Below are 19,609 nucleotides of genomic sequence, written 5' to 3'. Positions count from 1 at the left end.
TAGTCAATATTTTTTTAAAAAAATAATAATATTGTGAACTGATGGACATTGAAAGATTATAAAGCCATAAATAATTTTGAATATGTAATGTTGAGAAGCTAAACTATATAGAACAAAATAAAAACTCAAAATGCAAATCTTAGTCTATGTAACTTTTAAGTATGTGATGAGTATGGCAATTCTAATCATTAAAGAAAGAATGGCTTTTTCAATAAGTAAGTAGTGCTTTCACTAAGTCGTTAATTAACTAGGAAATTTGACTACATTATGAAACTAATAGTGCATTAAATAGTTAAAACTCAATGTTGGTCTGCTAGCTTATGAATTTTGGATAGCATAAATTGGCTTTTTCATCTCTTTGTCCACTTAATGCCTTAAATATATAGTAGGTGCTCCAGAAAAACTTGTTGAATTATTGTTAAATTTACTACTTTAGAGCAGGGCCGCATTAAATAGTTTGGATTTAAAAGTTACTATTATGCAATAATTTTTCTCTGTTAGGAGTGGGTTGGATGATACACAATTATCTTTTAGAAGCTTTAAGACTTTGGTGAACTCAGGTGTTTCAAACTTGAGTAGTAACTGAGAATAATAAGCTACCAATTACGGAGAATGTTTTCATAAGGTTCATTCATTCCTTAAAGGACTAAGTGAACCCACACTAGAACATAAGCAAGAATTGATAATACATGTCCATCATATCCAATCACATAGTTGGGAAACTCCACTTAAAATACAGAACTGAAAGCTGACCTTGAAATCTATAACTGGCAGCAAACAAATATAATTTAATACAGAAAAAATAACATGTTAGGAAACATTCCAAAAATTTATCCTAATTACTATAAATACTCCATATATGACAAGCCTGGGAAAACATGATTGGTAAAAGATTATCTATAAAAACAACCGTGGTTGTGACAGTTGGATATCAGGGTGGAAGAGAAGTGACTTAGATCCCTATCTTACCCTTTATCTTACAATTGCCAGCTGCATCAGAGTAAAACAAGAAGTAAGGGTGGAATAAATAGGTGGAGCACAGATTGTTAGGACAGTGAAACTACTCTGTATGATACTACAATGGTGGATACATGGCATTATACTTCATCAAAACCAATAGAATGTACAACACCAAGAGTGAACCCTAATGTAAACGATGGACTACAGGCAATAATGATGTGTCAGTGTGGGTTCACTGATCATAACAAATGCACCGCTCTGGTGCTCAATGTTGGTGGAAGGTCATGCGTGTGTGGAGACAGGGAACTCTGTACTTTTCACTCAATTTTGCTGTGAAACTAATATTGCTTTAAAAAATTTATTTATTTTAAAAAACTAGAAAGCAGAACATTTGTTTCAAAATGAGGAATGTACTATTAAAGAAATGTACGTTTTTTCTTAAGGACAAAATGGAGAGGTGGAAATTTTTTTGACTGAAATATTTAAAAATATCGAGCCATTAAAGATCTACAGAGTAAATATATGTAATAACCAACAAAAACTCACTGTCCAAAACACAGTTTAAAAGAAAAAATGTATACGTTTAATACTGTAAATAATTTTATGGCCAACTACATATTTCTATAAGTATAAGTAATATAAATGAATTATTTACTCATGAGAATACATTTTCTTGGAGTATTACTTTCTAACTGATTTCCTTGTATGTAAACTATTTCCTTCGATCATTTATAAAATAGAAGCTAAATATTTAGGAAATAATCCAAAGTGGAGGAAAAAGTACTCTTTACAAAAATCACCATCATAAAAATTTGAAAATAGCCAAAATGTTAGCTATTAAGCATTGTATTATCACAATGAAATTCCATATAATTGTTAAAATAGCAGGAATGTGTGCCGTATTGGTATATGAAAATGTGTTTTTGAAATATCATTAAGGGTCAAATAAAATTTCATTTCGTTGGACTTTTGGTGAGAAAAGTAATTTTCACGATGGCTCAATAGTGAGCTAAAGGAACTATAGTTCCTTTTTTTAAAGATAAAAGAAATCCTTTAAGAACTTAATGATGCATGATATTGATTCATTCAGTCATCAACTATCATCCGGACTTCTGCAGTCCTCTTCTGACTGGTCTCCCTCCATTCTTGCTCCCATTAAGACTATCTTCCTCAAAGCAGCCATAGTGACCTACCGAAAATATAAACTGGTGTTATTTGTCTACTTCAAACTCCTTCTTTGATTTTTTTTCATTTGATTATTTGATTCTCCTTTCTTGCTTACAAATAAAGCACAAGTTCACTTCATATGGCATATAAGACCCATTATAACCTAGCTCTTCGCCTCCCTTACAGCTTAGTTTTCTTTCAAATTTTATATTCTAGTAATTTTTAACTGTTCCGTGTTCAAGTTTATGCCATACCATTTCATGATTTTGTGACATTGCTCATACTTTTCCCATTTCCTGGCATATGCTCCCCACCTTTCTTTACCTATCTTATACAAATTCATCCTTTAAGACAGTTCATATATCAGCCTCCAAGCCGAGTTGGAAACCTCTTCTTGGATTCCATAGCATCCTATACATACTTTATCCCAGCAGCCACCAAATCATATTGAAATTATCTGTTTATAAGTCTGCCTTCCCCATTAAACCACAAGTTTTTTCTAGGCAGAAGCCATGTTTAGTCACAAATGTCCTGCCTGCATCATTTCAGTGCCTGCAATATAGCAGGCACTTAATAAGTATAGTGAATACTTAATAAATAATCTTCCAGGTACTGTAATAGAAACTAGTGAACTTCAAATATTCCATTTTCTGCCATCCAGGAACTCACAGTCCATCATACAAAAGAGGACATGAAAAATGACAGGCATGAAAGCATTGTGAATAGTCGAATGAGTCACACTGGGTCAGAGTCTGCTGTCGTTTTAGCCAAATTTACCCAGAAATTGCTTACCACCAACCATGCTCATCCTTGAGAACGAAGAACTATGGAATTTTCCTCTGTTAAAAACATTACTGAGAAGTAAACTATTTAAAAACAAGTAAACAGAAGGAAGAGACAAGAGGTCATAGTGATCTACAAACTAAATGATCCATCCTCCCCTTCGAGGTTTCATGTGCACTCTTCAATGTGATTTAAAAACCTTTTCAGGCTTGTGTTCTCTAGATTCTGAAATGTGATCAGGGTTTACTTTGTAAATAACAGGAGTGGTGGCAGAATCACTTCCTTTATGTTACTACTCTCAACCCTGTTTCATCATGTAAGCACATTAACGAATTTATTTTGTGCTATTAGGCAGGCATAGTGTTAGGATGTGAGATAAGATTATCTCATTCAACCTTCATAACAAGCCTATGAAGTAAGTACTATTATTAACTCCATGTTATAGGGGAGGAAATTGAAACTTGAAGAGGTCAAGTAACTTGCCCAAGATCATGTCTCTAGTAGGTATTAGAAGGAGGATTGAACCCACTTGGTCTGATTCCAGGGCTCACAGTTTTGCTGAATGCACCATACTATCTGGCCTATAAATAGTGAAATGCAATAAACACTCATTGCTATTAGTTGATTATAAATTATTCTTGACTTAAAGTAAATGGCAATTTATAAGACTGAAAGAATCAAATTGTCAGTTTTGTTGTTGTTTTTTTTTTAAATTAAGGATGCCTCAAGACCTGTAGAAGTGTTATTAGTGATTATCATAAGCCTTCTAAGAGTAGAGTATTTTAAATTTTAAGGATATTGAGAAAACTAATTATCCACATAGCTGTCTCTCCTTTGCACTTAAATAAAGTCTTTTTATTAAAATATTTTAATATGAATTTTTTTGTATTTGGCAGTTTTAATCAATATATAACTTTTCCGCCAAAAAGAACCTTTATGTGAAAGGAAATCCTCAAAAGTGCTACTGAAAGACAAAAGTGTTTGTTTTTTTTTAAAAATAAATGTTTCTTTTTCTCCTTTTAGACTCCAGAAAGTTTCCTCATAAAACTGACTTCCTTTCTGGAAGTGATTTTTGTTTCCAATGATGTTGAGATCCATTTCTTTCATTTTCTCTGTCTCTGTCTCTGTCTCTGTCTCTGTCTCTGTCTCTGTCTCTGTCCCTTCCTGTTCTGTCTCTTCTGTCTCTGTCCCTGTCTCTGTCTTCTGCTTTTCTCTCTCTCTGTCTCTTCTCTTTCTTCTGTCTTCCTTCTCTTCTCTATTCTCTCTGTTCCTCTCTCTCTCTGTCTCTTCACTCCTTTCAGGTTCTCTCTCTCTCTTTCTCTCTCTTCTTCTTCTTCTTCTTCTCCTCCCACCTTTTTTGCTTTGCTTTCTTGGTAGTAGCAGGAGGAAGGAGGGGGTGGGCACAGGAAAGAGGGGAAAGAGGAAAAAGAAAAAGAATTGCATGCCACTGTGAATATATCCTCTGCTTGTAGATAATTCCGCGTTGTACTTTTGCCTTTTTATTTCCGTTTTGGGACACCTCTTTTATCATCCAGCCAAGTGGAATAGACAAAGCACAGTTGGTGCCCTGAGCGACAGAACTCTGGTAGGGGGCTGGCTGTAAATTGACGTGGCATGGAAATTCTCCGCTAAGTTGGAGCAGCTTGCATGTTTCTCCTAAGATCAAGCCCAGCCTCCCGGAGCTGTAGCTTAATCATCATGGGTTCAACGACTTTACAGAAAAATGGATAGAAAAAGTCTTCGGCTCCTTTCTTTGGACTCAAATGTTTTCTTTTTGAGGATCTATGGTTTAGCCGAAAAAATCAAAGCACTTAAGTCTATAACTTTCTTTTTGCAGCTTTAACAAAATTTGCTGCTCTCCCTCCCCTATCCTGCAATTTAATTCCTTACAGATTTTGCCATGGGGTGCGGACTTCGAAAGCTAGAAGACCCTGATGATAGCAGCCCTGGAAAAATATTTTCTACCCTGAAGAGACCACAAGTGGAAACAAAGACAGAATTTGCTTACGAATATGTATTGCTGGATTTTACTTTACAAGGTACGTTTTGCTTCTATTTCGTTAAATGAAACATTTCTAAGATAAGAGACTACTAGTTTTTTTAAATGTTGATTTGTGACTTTTTTAATTGTTCTTCATAATCAGATTGTATACTCAATCTAACAATGATGCTTTGTTTCTTAATTATATTTTGAAAGGTTTTGTTTTGTTTGTTTTTTATAACATGGCTCATAAGTACTTTATAAAATTAGAAACACTGCTTGGAAATATTTCTTTCATTTTTAAATCAGATGCTTATTTGTAAAAGAGTACATGAAAAATGTTTGATTTCCAGGCCAAATAGCTATAGCCTTAATGACAGTTTGTGTTTTGAAAAGGATCTGAAAGGCACAAGAAGGTAGCATGTAGGAAATATTACTTGCATTATGTGGAAAAGTGTTTGCTAAGATAATTCTAAGGTTTCCAACTATGTTAAATTTTGTGACTGTGCTAGTTATTTGATATTTTTGACCAAATTTAATCTGAAGTTTGAAAATACAGTAAAAAAGAAAAAACGACAGTCTTCTGTAAGACACTTCCTTTGCTTGGTGCCCTGTCCCTAACAGAGAAACTCCCTGTTCCAGAAAGTTGGAAACACAAATAAACAAGCCCAGATGGCAGCCCTGTGGAAGGAACAGAGGCAGCTCAACTTCACAAATACTTTGCCTCTCTTCTTTTAGAAACTAAAGGATACTGTACAACTGCATGGGTAAAACTGAGTTTTTAAAAAGTAGAACTATATGTTTAATAATGGGGTACTAAAAATGAAATTTGGAGTGTCTTACTTGCTGTTAGAATTTCCAGATATCAGTATTTTAAGTTCTTATTACAAAGTCATACTTTTAATTCTAAAAAGCCATACATTTTACCAGTGAATAGAAAGTTTATACTAAGCAAATTATCACATTAGATAGTATCTTCATTTCTTTTCATCTTAAACACAAATTCTCCATTTCTTGGTTTGCTCTGAACAGTACATCTTTGTGTGAGAAGCAGGAGCTGCCTATTTTTCTTTGTCAAAAATTGAGCTAGCCAGCAAGCAAACTCCCTTACAGGGACATACACAAAATCTACACATATACTTTTAACATATTCGCATTTCCGTTTTTATCTAAGACTAAGGCTACCAAAGGAAAAAATGTCAGTATTCTTTATTTTTAATTATGAATGTTAAAATTAATTTAAGATAATGGTGATAATCAAATAGGTAACCAATCTTGAATTTTTTATATACTTTTTAAAAAATCATTATTTGAAAAAATATTTGTAATGTAGTACTCTATTTTCTCCATCGATTGTCCTTGTCATTTATTTTTTAGGACTAGTTTCTGTAAATCCATAGGACACAAACATACACTTTCCTTAATCTTAAAACTTTGTCTATTCACAAACTTTAGGCCAGAGCCATTTTGATCTGCACTTTAAGATTTGCTGCACAATCACCATACGATTATAGGGCTTCAAGTAATTGGAATTTTTTTTCTGATTTATTTCCTTCCAACAATGTTAAAAATCTCAAATTTGTATAAACACAGTCATCCTTAAATCAGAAAGATCTACAGCTGTTTTTAGAGTCATTTTGGTTTCGTTATCCTCAGAAATCCTCTCTGTAGAAGGAAGATAATCTCTACCTTCCACTCTAGGTGTTTGCAAGAGGTAACAGTATTACACTATAAAGTATAAGTATGGTCATAATTTGCAAATGTTAACACAAAAGGCAGGCACATATTTTAAAGTTACACCTGGTTCCTGTTTGGTCCAAGTGCCTAGTCTCCTGGTTCTCCATTTCTCTCCAATTCTTTCACATGTTTTCTTTTGATTTAGTTTTGTTTTTTGTCTTTGACTTTGCCTCAGAAGTCAAGACTCCACATCAGTCCAACTCCACAAACCACCTTCCTCTCTTCTGTCATCTCTGACCTCCACCTGCAACTCCAGTATACAGAAGAGTGAGTCAAGGTGTGTGGGGGGGGTTGTTAAAGTATGCCACCCTTGCAATTAGCACTAGCAATTCTGTCCTGGGATTCCTGTAAGGAGTACTAAATAGTGGCACCTCCTGCCTCTCAGAGGCCACTGTGCAATGAGCAACGTTTCAGGAAACAAAATGGTCTGGTGGCAGCTCTGGGTGCTCATGATGAGCCTGTCTCTTACCTTGTTTTCCTCTGTTTGGAAAAACATAGGACAGAGAGTAAAGCCCAGTGAGGCAAAGGAGGAGACTCTGGAATTTCCAGTGCCCGATTATGGGAGCTATAATTATCCTAAACAACTTATTTATTTTCCATTCGGTTAATTTTCTCTCTCTCTCTCTCTCTCTCTCTCTCTCTCTCTCTCTCTCTCTCTCCTATTCCCCACCCTTGGTTTTTTGTGGTTTTTCTTGAGCTATTATTTACATCTCTATGGAAGAAATAATAGCATAGAAATAAGCATATAAGCCTCTTTAGTCAAAGTTCCTGAGTTCCGAATCTAGGCTCTTTCACTCACTAACTGGCAAGTTTGAAAACTGCTATACTCATTTTCCTCATCTGTAAAATGGGGATTCTAATGGTGCTTACATAATAGAGTTGTTTTAAGGATTAAAGAGATAATACAAGATAATCTACTTGAAAAGGTACCTGACACTCAGTAAACACTTAATAAAAGTTAAGTGTTATTATCCCTCTTGGCTTTATGCTATACTAATTACACTAGTGAGATTTCAGTACATTTTTTTCGTAATAAATTTTCTGGATTGTTGTATAATTATATATGTGTATTTATCAGAGTATGTGTTGAGTGTTTACATCAGTGCATTGTAGAATTTAATAAAAAGTTAAATTAATTCTGCAAATGATCCAAAAGTGTTAGTTTACCTCCTTGTACAATTCCAGAAAAACAATCTAAATAGTAATGGCCTTAAGGATTTCTACAGAATGTATAGCTTTATGATTAAAAAGAGTTTCTACAAACCCTGAACACACTCGATCTCGTCTGATCTTGGAAGCTAAGCAGAGTCAGGCCTGGTTAGTACTTGGATGGGAGACCACCTGGGAAGACCAGGTGCTGTAGGCGTAAAAAAATTTTTTAAAAATAAAAAAAGAGTTCTACAATACTAAAAACTCAACAGAAGAATGGATGGTAGTTTCCTTATTTGAATTTCTGGTAGAATTGTGTAAAATATATTGAATGAAGTAGTGCTGACCTCTAACTTGCTACCTTATTATTAGAATAAGAACCTCTCATTGTCTTTTATCATCCCTGTTAACAGCAATAAGTACGTATGACATGTATGTATTCTGTAGAAGATGCCAATAAGTACTGTAAATACAAAGAGGAATAAGACATTGTTTCTGCTCTCAAGTATTTTATATTCTAACTAGTCAAAATGGACAAGATCATGAACTCCTCAAGTTTTAGAACTATATTTTAACCATCTTCATATCCTCTGTGTCTAGCACAGTGTTTGGCACATGATCAATGACCAATAAGTTGTGATGAACTAATGAATGAAAAATTACAAGATACAAGAGGTGTAAGAAAATGGGGAAATCATTTTTTTTTAATTTATTGGGGTAACACTGGTTAACAAAATTATATAGGTTTCAAGTGTACGACTCGATTATATATATATATATATATATATATATATATATATATATATATATAGTATTGTATTTTAAATATGATCACTTAGAACTCATATTAGGACTTTAATTGATCCTGAAGAAAAAACAAGTCTTAGACAATCAGAAAAAGATTAAGAGGCTGAGGCACATTCAAGGGCTATTGAATAGAGTGGTGAGCTAAAAGAGGTTTTATAGAAAAGAAGCAGAAAATAAGATTCGAAACAAATGGAGTATGGAATGTTCTGACTTGGCTAAGTCTTTTTGGGGAATAAATAGCTGTAAAGAAAGGCTTTTGAACAAGTAGTTGATTGATAGAAGTGTTGTTAGAAAATTAATGTGAGATCGCAGTGGGGAAAGATGGAAGGGAGGAGAAAGGTTAGAAGACTGCTTGTGGTGGTCGAGACCAGTAATAAGGAAGACCTGCATATGAGGGACAGCAATAAGGATGGAATGCAGGTTGTAAATATAACAGACATTATGAAGGAGGAACTTACTTAGCCTGTGGCTGGCCTAATATGAGGGGACAGAAAGAATGAGGAATCCAAGATGACTTCCCGGTTCTGAGCATGAGTAACCGGAAGTAACAATGCCTCTTATAGTAGGAGGGGTGTCCCAAAGAGAGTCAGCATGTGATGAAACAGGAATTCCATTGCAAGCATGTTGCATTTGAGGTGGCTAGGGAACATCCTGGTAGAGGCCGTCATAGTTGCAAGGCTGCAAATGATGATTTTTAGGAGGAATTGAAATAAATAAGGTCTTAAAAAGAAGGAATATGGGCAGAGCATAAGTGTCTTGGGATGAGTTGTCAGGTATATTTAGCCATATTGAGGACAACTTGATGAAAATGACAGAGATGAAAATAGGACTATGTAGCAACAGAGAACACAAGGAAAGGGAGGGTTTCAAAGAGCAAGAAGTGGTCGGTAATTTTAAATATTAGAGAACTTTCAAGAAGAACAAAGATGCAGCACTGAAGAGAATGCATTAAAAAATCAACAAGAGATGAATAAAGGATCAGAAATGAGGGAAGAAAGGAAGTGAGGAAGGAGGGAGGGAGGAGGGTGGGAGAAAGAATAGAGGAGGAAGGAAGAAGGAAGGAAGGAAGGAAGGAAGGAAGGAAGGAAGGAAGGAAGGAAGAAGAAGGAAGAAGAAGAAGGAAAGGAAGGAAGGAAGGAAGGAAGGAAGGAAGGAAGTGGGGAATGGAGGAAGGAAGGGTCCAGCTAAATTTTATATTTCTGTTTGAATCTAATAAGTTCTTAGACATTTCCTCAAGCAGTCAAAAGACTTTTAAACATAAAGTACTACATTTAAAAAGAAATTAATAATAAAAATGGCTAAATTTACTCAAGCAGAAACGTAATCCCTATCATGGTGCCTAACCCAAATTCCTACCAGGAGAAAAAACCATATGGAGTTCCATTATGTTTAAAGTGGTAAGATATTTTGGTTTAGAAAAATAATAAAACCTCCCAAATTAAGACTATTGTGGAAGAGAAAGATTCACTCTGAACTGGGGGAGAAGAGACTCTCTGATAATAGCATACAATTGACCCACTTAAGTAAATATTGATGTTGGGAGAAAATGCATATACATTTCTAATGGCAATCTACATTATATTGTTTTTTTCCTATACGTGCTTCTTATACATGACATATATTCATTCTCTGAACTAAAACTTAGCACCTGCAGAGCTAAGAGCTAATCTACAAAGGTTAATAGAGCCTAGTCCCTCTATGACCTTGCATTCTACTGAGCATCCCACTGAAGGACACCAGAAAATAGCATTCGGTTACACTCTGCACACTGCGACATGGGCTCTGCTGGAAGTATGAGACTTGTAGAAGCAGAAAGAAGAGCACCGCCACCTGATTGGTGGGATCCAGCAAGTCTCCTTAAAAATGTGTGCCACCTCACTTGAGATCTAAAGAATGAATGGGACTTAGACTAAGTTTTGTGTCCAGAATATAGAAAATATAACTGCAAATATGTCAGTAAGGAAAAGACAAACAATCCATTAGAAAAATGCACAAAGAACTCAAGCAAGCAGTTCACAAACTGTGCTTATATGGTCAATAGACATATGAAGCTGTGCTCAACTCCATTAATAAGCAAGAAAACGCATGTTAAAACCCAGTGAAATATTACAAATCATACAAAATGGTTAAAATTTAAAAAGACTGTTAATAGCAGCTGTTGGTAAATTGGTACAATCATGTTGAGAAATGCGCTGGCGTTATCTAGTTAGTTGAAGATATACGCAACAGAAATGTGAGTGCATGTGCATCATGAGGCACATACAAGAATGTTCATAGAAGTGTTACTTGTAATAACCCAAAAGTGTAAGCAACTCAGAAATCCAAGAACAAGAGACTAGAAAAATAAACTGTGGTATCCTCAGGCAATTGAACACTATTCTGCAGGAGTCAGCAACCTTTTTCTGTAAAGGGCCAGATAGTAAGTATTTTAGGCTTTTTGAGCCGTATGGTCTCTGTCATAGCTACTCAGCTCTGCCGTTGTAGTGCCAACATACCATATGTAACCAAACAGGCCATGGGCAGGACTTTGCCAACCTCTGCTATACTGCAATGAAAATGAACGAACTACACCTACACAAGCTACACAAGATGAATCTCACACTATAGTGCTGAATGAAAGAAGACAGACACAAAAGTATATACTGTATGATTCCATTTATATAAAGCTCAAAAACCTGGCAAAACTACACTATAGTGTTTAGGGCCACATTCTTGGGCAGTAAACTAAAAAGAAAAGGAACGACATGATGACCATAAAATCGATGTGGTACAGAGTGGGAGGAAAGATGGTGATTGGAAAGGGTGAAATGGGAGGCTTCTGGAGTGCCCACCATTTTCTAATTTTTCAGTGGATGGTGGTTCCCCAAGTGTTAGAAGTTTTAAGTCTATTTTGGGCAGGTGGGGGGGATTTTTTGTTACATTTCTACCTTCACTAAAAATTTTTCAAAAGGTTAAAAAAAAAGACTGAGTATGAAGTGGAGATAATGCAAACAAGACTGAAAGATAAAATGTACAGACTCAGAAATGAGAGAAAATTTCATGGTCTTTCTGGGAACTACAAATAAAACAGAATGCCTGGGGCATGGCATGTGGAGGAGGCAGCACTGAATCATAAGGTTGCAGGAGTTTAGAATGGTCATAATTCGATCTTTCGTGTATCTGCCTGTTATAACGAACTATGTAGTTCAATAGAGTGTTAGTGTATTTAAAAACTACAGTTAGATTACTTCAATTTAAATATATTAATGAGTGACTTGGATGTTGTTTATAGTCTTTTATATTTCTAAGTAATTTAAAATATTTTGATAAGTATAGAAAACCAGACACTTCTTTTAATATTTGTACACTAATTGCTTAACAATTTGTTGTTGTCCAAAAGCTTTAGCCCAGCCCAAGTCGAAATTTTCACAAACTCTGAATGAACATAATCCAAAGCAATGAAATTTTAGTTTCCTGTAGGCAGTAGAGTGACTGGCCTTGGAGTCATTCTGACTGGTTTTCAATCACAGCCTTACCACTTACTAACAATGTGGGCAATTTACCAAATCTCTCTCTTTCTACGTTTCCTCATCTGAAAATAATAATATCTACCTTATGGAGTGTTATAAGGATTAATTAAGATTACACATGTATAGTCATATTTATTGTATTGAAGAATCAGCAATAAACTTTTGAAAATTGAAAAAAGAGATTAGGCATGTTAAGCAGTTCTGATAGTGTCTGGCACAAAATATGCACTTTGGTATATGTAACTTATTATTTTTTACTATAATTGCTAGATATAATCTGGAGATTGACAGTCTGTTCTCTTTTAAAAATTACTTGCCAGTGTTTGTACATTATAGTTCTATCTGAAGAAATAATGTTTCATAAATATTTCAAAAATACATACCAATCTTCAAAAGTAATTTAGTGGAAAAAATATATATGTCTTGGACTATTTTCATAGTTACATCATCAGAGCAAAGCTTTTGGCATTTGAACAAGTTCGTAGCTTTATACTGGAATGTGACTTACTGGTTTTTAATTTTGGTCTTTGTCTATGGAGACTTTAAGCAAAAGACCATTAAAAAGTCTACTGATTATTTTATTTTAGAAACTGTTAATGAGATTGGTGCTTAACCTTCAGCATATGTCAATTTTTAATCATAAAAGTCCACTTTGCATTTGTATAGTTTTCAAAGCAATTGCAAAATGCTTTCTTTTATCAATTCTTCACAATAGCCTTATAAGGTATACTAAAGCTTTTACAAATCATGTAGCATCAATTTAACAGTAACCAACCGCGCCCATTAATGCTGTAAACAACACCATTTGCTCCTTCTCCCAAGAACTGAGAAAGAACTGATGGTGGTTGGGGAGCTAAGAACAAGATGGTTTGCAGTTGCTGCTAACCGCCTGTGCTGTTCAACTTCTAGCCAAAACCACCACCACCTACCCCTTAACTTCCTGTATTTAAATAGTAATAGAGCCTCTGATATTACTCCCCCAGTGTAAGGATATCAAATCAAAGTCTTGGCCTCAAACACTGAGCCCGTCGTGGAGATGTAATTATTCACTCTGGTGAGCGCTGATGAAAATTCCTCACTCTGTATTCACTGCTCTCTCCTTCCTCACATCTCTAACCTAAATCAGCCTTCCTGTCTTGTTTCAGCAGAATTTAAAACATTAAGAATCGAGCAATTATATGAAAGAAAGTTCTCCACAAAATTCCCAGTTTATTTTTCTTCTTCTTGCTCCTGGGTTTATCTTTCTTGACTGACGGCGGCGTGTTTGAACCAAGTTCCAGCATAGGAAAAAACACAATTTGTTAATGGAGTGAACCACAGCTCTCCTATTACCATCATCCTCTTATCTTCACTAATGAGGAAGACTTGGATCACTTTTTCTGTGTCCTAGGATGACGAACACTGTCTAAGATGATCTTTATGTCCTGATCTAGAGAATCCCTGGAGAGACCCAGTTCAGAAGTCACAAACCAATGAGCCAGGGGTCATATTCAGCCATCAGACAGGTCTCATTTGGTGTGTACAGTGTTAAAATATTTGAATTAACCAGCTGTCACTTTTAAAAATTGAAAGAGGGGAGGTAGAAGAGGGTAAAGAGAGTCAATATATGGTAACAGAAGGAAACTTGCCTTTGGGTGCTGAACACATAATGCAATATATAGTTGATGTGTTATAGAATTGTACGCTTGGAACTTATAATCTTATTAACCAATGTCACCTCAATAACTTCAATAAAATATTTTAGAAATTGAAAGATATGTAATAATCTAGATTTGGGGGTTTTCTTAAAAATTATATGATCCAATAACGCCGGGCCCACAAGCCCATAAGGCAGCACTGGGCTGGGGCTGCTCTACTTTTTGAATGAAGTTTTGAGTATTATTCTCCAGGTCTCACAGCCTCTTCCAGCACAGCTCCTTTCTTTGGTTTATCAACCTGATAACTTTGGGCATTTTAGTTCATGACTCAACATAGTGAGTCAGTGTGAGTTAGGGACTCCTAATCTACAGCATGAGTTAGAGGCCTTGCTACAGGTTGGGAGGCAGGCCATGGGTTTTGGAATAAATCCACATTCCTATGATGATCTTCTTCCTGGAGATTTTTTAAACCAGCAATGACTTTCTGAGGACAACTTCATTTGAAATGATCTTTTTCATTGCAGGGCCACCAACAAACAGGCACTTCTCTGATGTTTGAGTGTTGCCTTTGTGCCAGGCAGTGGGCTCATGTTTTACAATTACTATCAAAGCAACTCTGTGAGGTTAATACAATTATTCATCCATGTCTCAGGGGGCAGAGAACTTCTTTCAGATCACATACCTAGTAAATGGCATAACCAAAATTCGAACTCAGGTGATTTGCTTCTAGAGCCTCATGCTCTTAAGTGAGAATAGTGCATTACCTCTTTAAACAGGGGAGGACCTTATCTAGCAAAGCAACCATTGGTTGTATAGCACTCATTACATGCCAGATACTTTCAAGGAACAAATATTAATTTATTTAAACTCCCTAACAAACTTCTAAGCTAGGTTCTATTATTATTCTTATTTTGCAGATGAGGAAAACGAAGCACATGAATACAAAAGTACCTTGCCAGGCCAGTCAGTGGCAGAGCTGGGATGTGGAGCCAGAGAGTCTGAATCTAGAGTCTATTCTCTAAACCCTGGCTCCTGGAGTTCTGTTAATTGAATATGTAAATGTTACATCCAATTTTTCATTCAGTTGATCCTTTAACAAGTATTTTTTTAAGCATTCGCCATAATTGTCATATCTATGCTGAGTGCTAACTATTTATCAAGAAACAAAGATCTCCAGATAGGAGAACATGTATACTTGAGACAGTTGAATAACTTAAAGCACTGAGACTTAAACGAACATGATCTTTACATAAACTTATGTTAAAATATGTTTATTACCACTGATGTACAATATGTTTTTCTCCCTTTGTAACTTTTCTGGCTTTCTCAGTTTGTAATCCTCCTGAAACTCCGTGTCTGTGTGTGTGTGTGTGTGTGTGTGTGTGTGTGTGTGTGCGCGTGCGTGTGCGCACGTGCATTTACACATTAACATTTCTTTTGCACTGAGTCTCAAGAAATTACTTTACTGAGAGTACAAGAAGAAGTGGATTAGACCAGAAAAGCTGGATTTATTCCACTGACACAAAATTTCTCAGACGTCACCAGAGAACGAGGTGTTCCTTAGAAATAGCATTCTCTACCTGAACAGGGACCTCTCTAAGCACCAGTGTTATTTTGTTATAGCTAGCTCCTTAGTGATTGCTTTTAACAGTGTTATATAACTGTGCCTTCAAAAACCATGTTCTAAAATAATATAATGGATGGAATGACTTTCATTATCATTATCAATTTAAACCGATGAAGTGAGGAAAGCTCTTTAAGTGACCCAGACTGTAAAGTTTTTATAGTTCTTTATTTTATAATTCATTTTATTCCCTCCAATATTATCTCTCTCCTTTGCTGCTATCGTTGTGTCCCTGCTTCTTCTAACCCAGTGGGTCGCCAAACCTCCACCCAATGACTTGGCATTAGACACGAGGTGCTTTTAAGTTGTACACACAGACACAGAATTTAAAAATATTGAATTACATAAATAGAAATTGTATGCTATTCAATTCTTTTTAAGCCTTCCAATCAATTTAGAGTTAATAAGTCTTTTACACCTCTCTAATGATTCATTTTCCTTTTCAACAAAGAGCAGAGCTGGGGGTCAGAGTCTTTGGCAGATAACAGTATCTAGCTGGACTCTAATAAGTGTTTTCTTTCATTGTATTTATTTGTATGGTAGTTGATTCTGTTTTATGGTTATGTTTTATGGTTATTTATATCAAAAAGATATAAATTTTTTTTTTGAAATTCAGTTTATTATAAATGTACCAATTAAACTATGACTTGCTATTTTTTATCACTTGGTAATTTTATTTTTACTAATCAGTAATTTTATTTCAACCATTTTAACCATCTTAATCATTTATAAATGTGCAGTTCAGTGGCATCAAGTACATACACATTGTTGTGCAACCATCACCACTACCTATCCATCTCCAGATAACACGTAATCTTTAATGATGAAGGTGGTATTATGAAACTAAAATAGTCAAATACAGTTGGCCCTTGAACAACATGGGGGCTAGGGGTGCTGATAACCCCATGTAGTCAAAAATCGTATAACTTTTGACTTGCCCCAAACTTAACTACTAATAGCCTACTACTGACCAGAAGCCTTACCAATAACATAAATAGTCAATTAACACATATTTTGTATATTATATGTCTTACATACTGTAGTCTTACAATAAAGTAATCTAGAGAAAAGAAAAAAATCATAAGGAAGAGAAAACATATTTATAATATTTATTGAAAAAAAAATCTGCACATAAGTGGTCCCACACAGTTCAAACCTGTGTTGTTCAAGGGTCAACTGTAATATTACAAACTGCTGAGCATCTGGTGAAAATACAGAATAACTGAAAGATTTTCAAATAGTCTATGATTAATAATAACTTAAGTGCCTCTTTGAACTCATTAAGTGTGTTTTATGTGTTGGCCGCTGCACCACTCTGCTCTCTGTGATGGTGGCAAGATCAGACTGACTAAATAGCTCTGAACTCTAACCCAGGGCTCCAAGAGAGGGGACTTCTCCCTACTCTAAGTTCTTGATTGCTGGGGTTTCCTTCTAAGCAATGGTGCCAAACTAGACTAGGTGAGACAGTATAGGACCTAACAGTGGCTCCAAACAAGTCAGCGAGAGAAGCAAGGTGAGCAGGATCCAGACGCTCTCTGAAACCCACGAGTTCATTCTCTGTCTGTGGTATAGTCCTCTCCCAAATTTCTCTCCCGATTTCACTCCAAGATGGAGCTAATCACCACCAATGTAGCGCCACCTCTCGTTACTTTTTACTTAACTTGCAATGTGGTTTTTCTTATTGTAATATCATTAACTTAAGGAACATAAAGTGAGACCTGAAGATAGAGCCTTCTAAAGTGAATATGACCTTTAACTCCACCTGATTAGATTCTAACTAGGTTCTTGACCACCCTCACTTTTATGGTCAAAAGAAAAACAATTCCACAACACTGCCTGTGTGTTCTTTCCTTGTGTGTTTCTACCCTACGAGGCCTAGATAACCTGTACAGTTGTCCCTGAATTTACTAACCTAACTTTTTTTTTTTATCTCCAGTAGCTAACCTTGACGGCTTTCCCTCCTTTCTGCAATAATTTCACCTCTTAGTTTCCCCTATGAATAGTATTTCCAACTTAACACAATGACCTAGGAAAATTCTAGGCACAGAAAGAGAAATAAGGTAGGTTTCTTGTCTTTAAGGCATTCTCAGTCTAACAGCAGAAACAAACATATAAACAAGTAACACTAATATAGCTTAATAAGGGAACTAGTAGAATGCACAGCACAGAGGAGGGAGTGATTAACTCAGGCTCATGGAACAGGGAAGGAAATGAAGGCATGGTGGCGTGAAACAGCATGCTGGGTTCAGGAACTTCAGTAGCTCAGGCCAGCCGGAGCAAGACATACAAGAAGGATGACAAGAGTGAAGGCTAAGTTAGTAGGCAGGGGCCGGACTATGAAGATTCTTTTGAATCATGCTAAAATGTTTCCACTTTCTACAGTAAGCAATGAGATCCATTAAAAAACTGTAATTTTCTTTAAAATTTTATAAGATTAGTATATAGTTTGAAAAATAAGTTTAGACTATGTTTTATTCTTTAGACTCAACAGTTTATTCTCTTTTATAGTTTTCCAGTGCCTTGTTTGAAAATCAGCATTGGTAGTTAAAATACTGAAAAATAGTAAAACTAAATGACTCACAGAGAGATTGTCACACGCCAGACAGAACTGGGCCATCTTACAATGAAACCTAGCTGTTTTTTCAAAGTCCAAGATAATTCTCTGTTTTTATTCCTATTCATGTATTGTAAACTAATAGATTAGTTTAAATCCAAAAGAGGATAAAAATTTGAGGAAATGGATTCATCCTGGTTTATATAACTTTTATATCAAGTGCTATATTTTCATTTAAAAAGTTGGCATGGATACCCACTGACGGTGGATTTCTGTTCCATCACATGGATATTAATGTAAGAGGAGGTGGAGATTTCCTCTGACCCTTCTTCCTCGTCTGCTTCTTAACCTCCTTCCTGTGTTCAGGCAATTAGCAACAGTTCTTTGCTGGATGCCACTGACCACACTGACAGAAGGCCAACAGCCAGCACCACCCATACCTGGAATAAATTTCATATGTTTTGTTACTCAAGAGACACTCAAATTGCAGATCTATTTCTAGATATTAATTCTTGATTGTCTTTCAGAAAATGAGAAATATTGTTACAGAAAACAAAGTTGATTTTCAAATTAATACTACTGGAACATTAAGAACATTTTCCCAAGTAACACATCCTTTTTCTTTTACCAAAGACTGTACAGATTGTACTATTCTATAGTTTTATGTATTTACCTTGCTTCAAAGGGATAGTTAAGCTGTGTATCAATTTTGCATTTAAATTTTGTCTACATTTAGAATTCGTATTAAAAAGAATTTCTGGATACTTTTCCTTTTCAATTCCTTTACTCAAGCATTTATATAAGTGCCACTAGAAATCATATTTTTAGTTTCTCATAGAAAGTTAAACACGGCTCTTTCGAAGTGTAATTCTTGCTTACCAAATACCATTTCTCCCGTTTTTAATTTTTAGATTTGTATGAATTTTATTAAGAAATTATGCATCTCGTCTTGTTCAGAATCATAAAAACAATTGACTCTTCAACTTAATATTGTTTCTCTTATGTATGTTTTCAATATCTATTTATTGGAAATATAGTCAAATGAAATCCTGAAAAATAAAGTTGTCATAGTTGAAAAAACACATAAGGCATTATATTTTTACTTTAAGACATATTGGTGATATTTTATATCTACCAGCTTATAGGTAGATATAAAATTAATTTAGAAAATAATTTAGAAAATATAAAATTAATTTAGAAAATATATAATACATTGCAGTGTAACTTTGAGATTAAATCATATGGCTATGTATCTTATCCATTAGTATTATTACACAGAAATAATGTACAATTTGATTTTATGAACATGCAAATTTCTCTTTGCATTTGATATTTCAGCTTCGCCAAATCCAGAAGTCATCAAGATAAATTCAATTCCAGATATAGTGACAAAAGTGGAAGACTACTATCTTAAAGGATATATTGTCGGGGCTATTCATCCTGTTATACAACCTGTGCGGCAGCGAAAACACCTACCTGCAAGTTACCTGTACAGGGTGGTGCTATCACGCTTGAAATTAAGGTAAGCCCACTGCTCAAGGAAACAGTCATATTAAGAAGTTATTGAGACTGGCAGTTTTCTTTGGCTAAGACACCAGAAAGTTTGAACAAAGTGATGGAGACAAAAGATAATTAGGGGTTTTGGTTTAAGACACATTTTCTAGCAGTTGAACCTGGTTCGAGAGAAGGAAACTCATGTTT

General features: G+C 35.2%; 1 protein-coding gene across 3 annotated transcripts in view; it reads left to right on the top strand.

Annotated features, from left to right (window-relative positions):
* Positions 1–4,278: 4,278 nt before the first annotated feature.
* Positions 4,279–19,609, top strand: part of RFTN2 (raftlin family member 2) — a 52,704-nt gene continuing 37,373 nt past the window's right edge. Inside the window, exons 1-3 of one of the 3 annotated variants that reach the window (XM_039844338.1) lie at positions 4,280–4,495; positions 4,803–4,949; positions 19,247–19,430. In XM_039844338.1, the coding sequence (XP_039700272.1) occupies positions 4,811–4,949; positions 19,247–19,430 (323 nt within the window). In that variant the 5' untranslated portion in view covers positions 4,280–4,495; positions 4,803–4,810. Of the gene's footprint in view, positions 4,950–19,246; positions 19,431–19,609 lie in introns of all 3 variants that reach the window. The other 2 variants (XM_039844339.1, XM_039844337.1) reach the window with 2 other exon arrangements.

This window comes from Pteropus medius, unplaced genomic scaffold (genome assembly GCF_902729225.1).
Source record: "Pteropus medius unplaced genomic scaffold, Ma_sr-lr_union100, whole genome shotgun sequence".
NCBI lineage: Eukaryota > Metazoa > Chordata > Mammalia > Chiroptera > Pteropodidae > Pteropus > Pteropus medius.
This window is presented reverse-complemented; position numbering and strand designations above follow the sequence as displayed.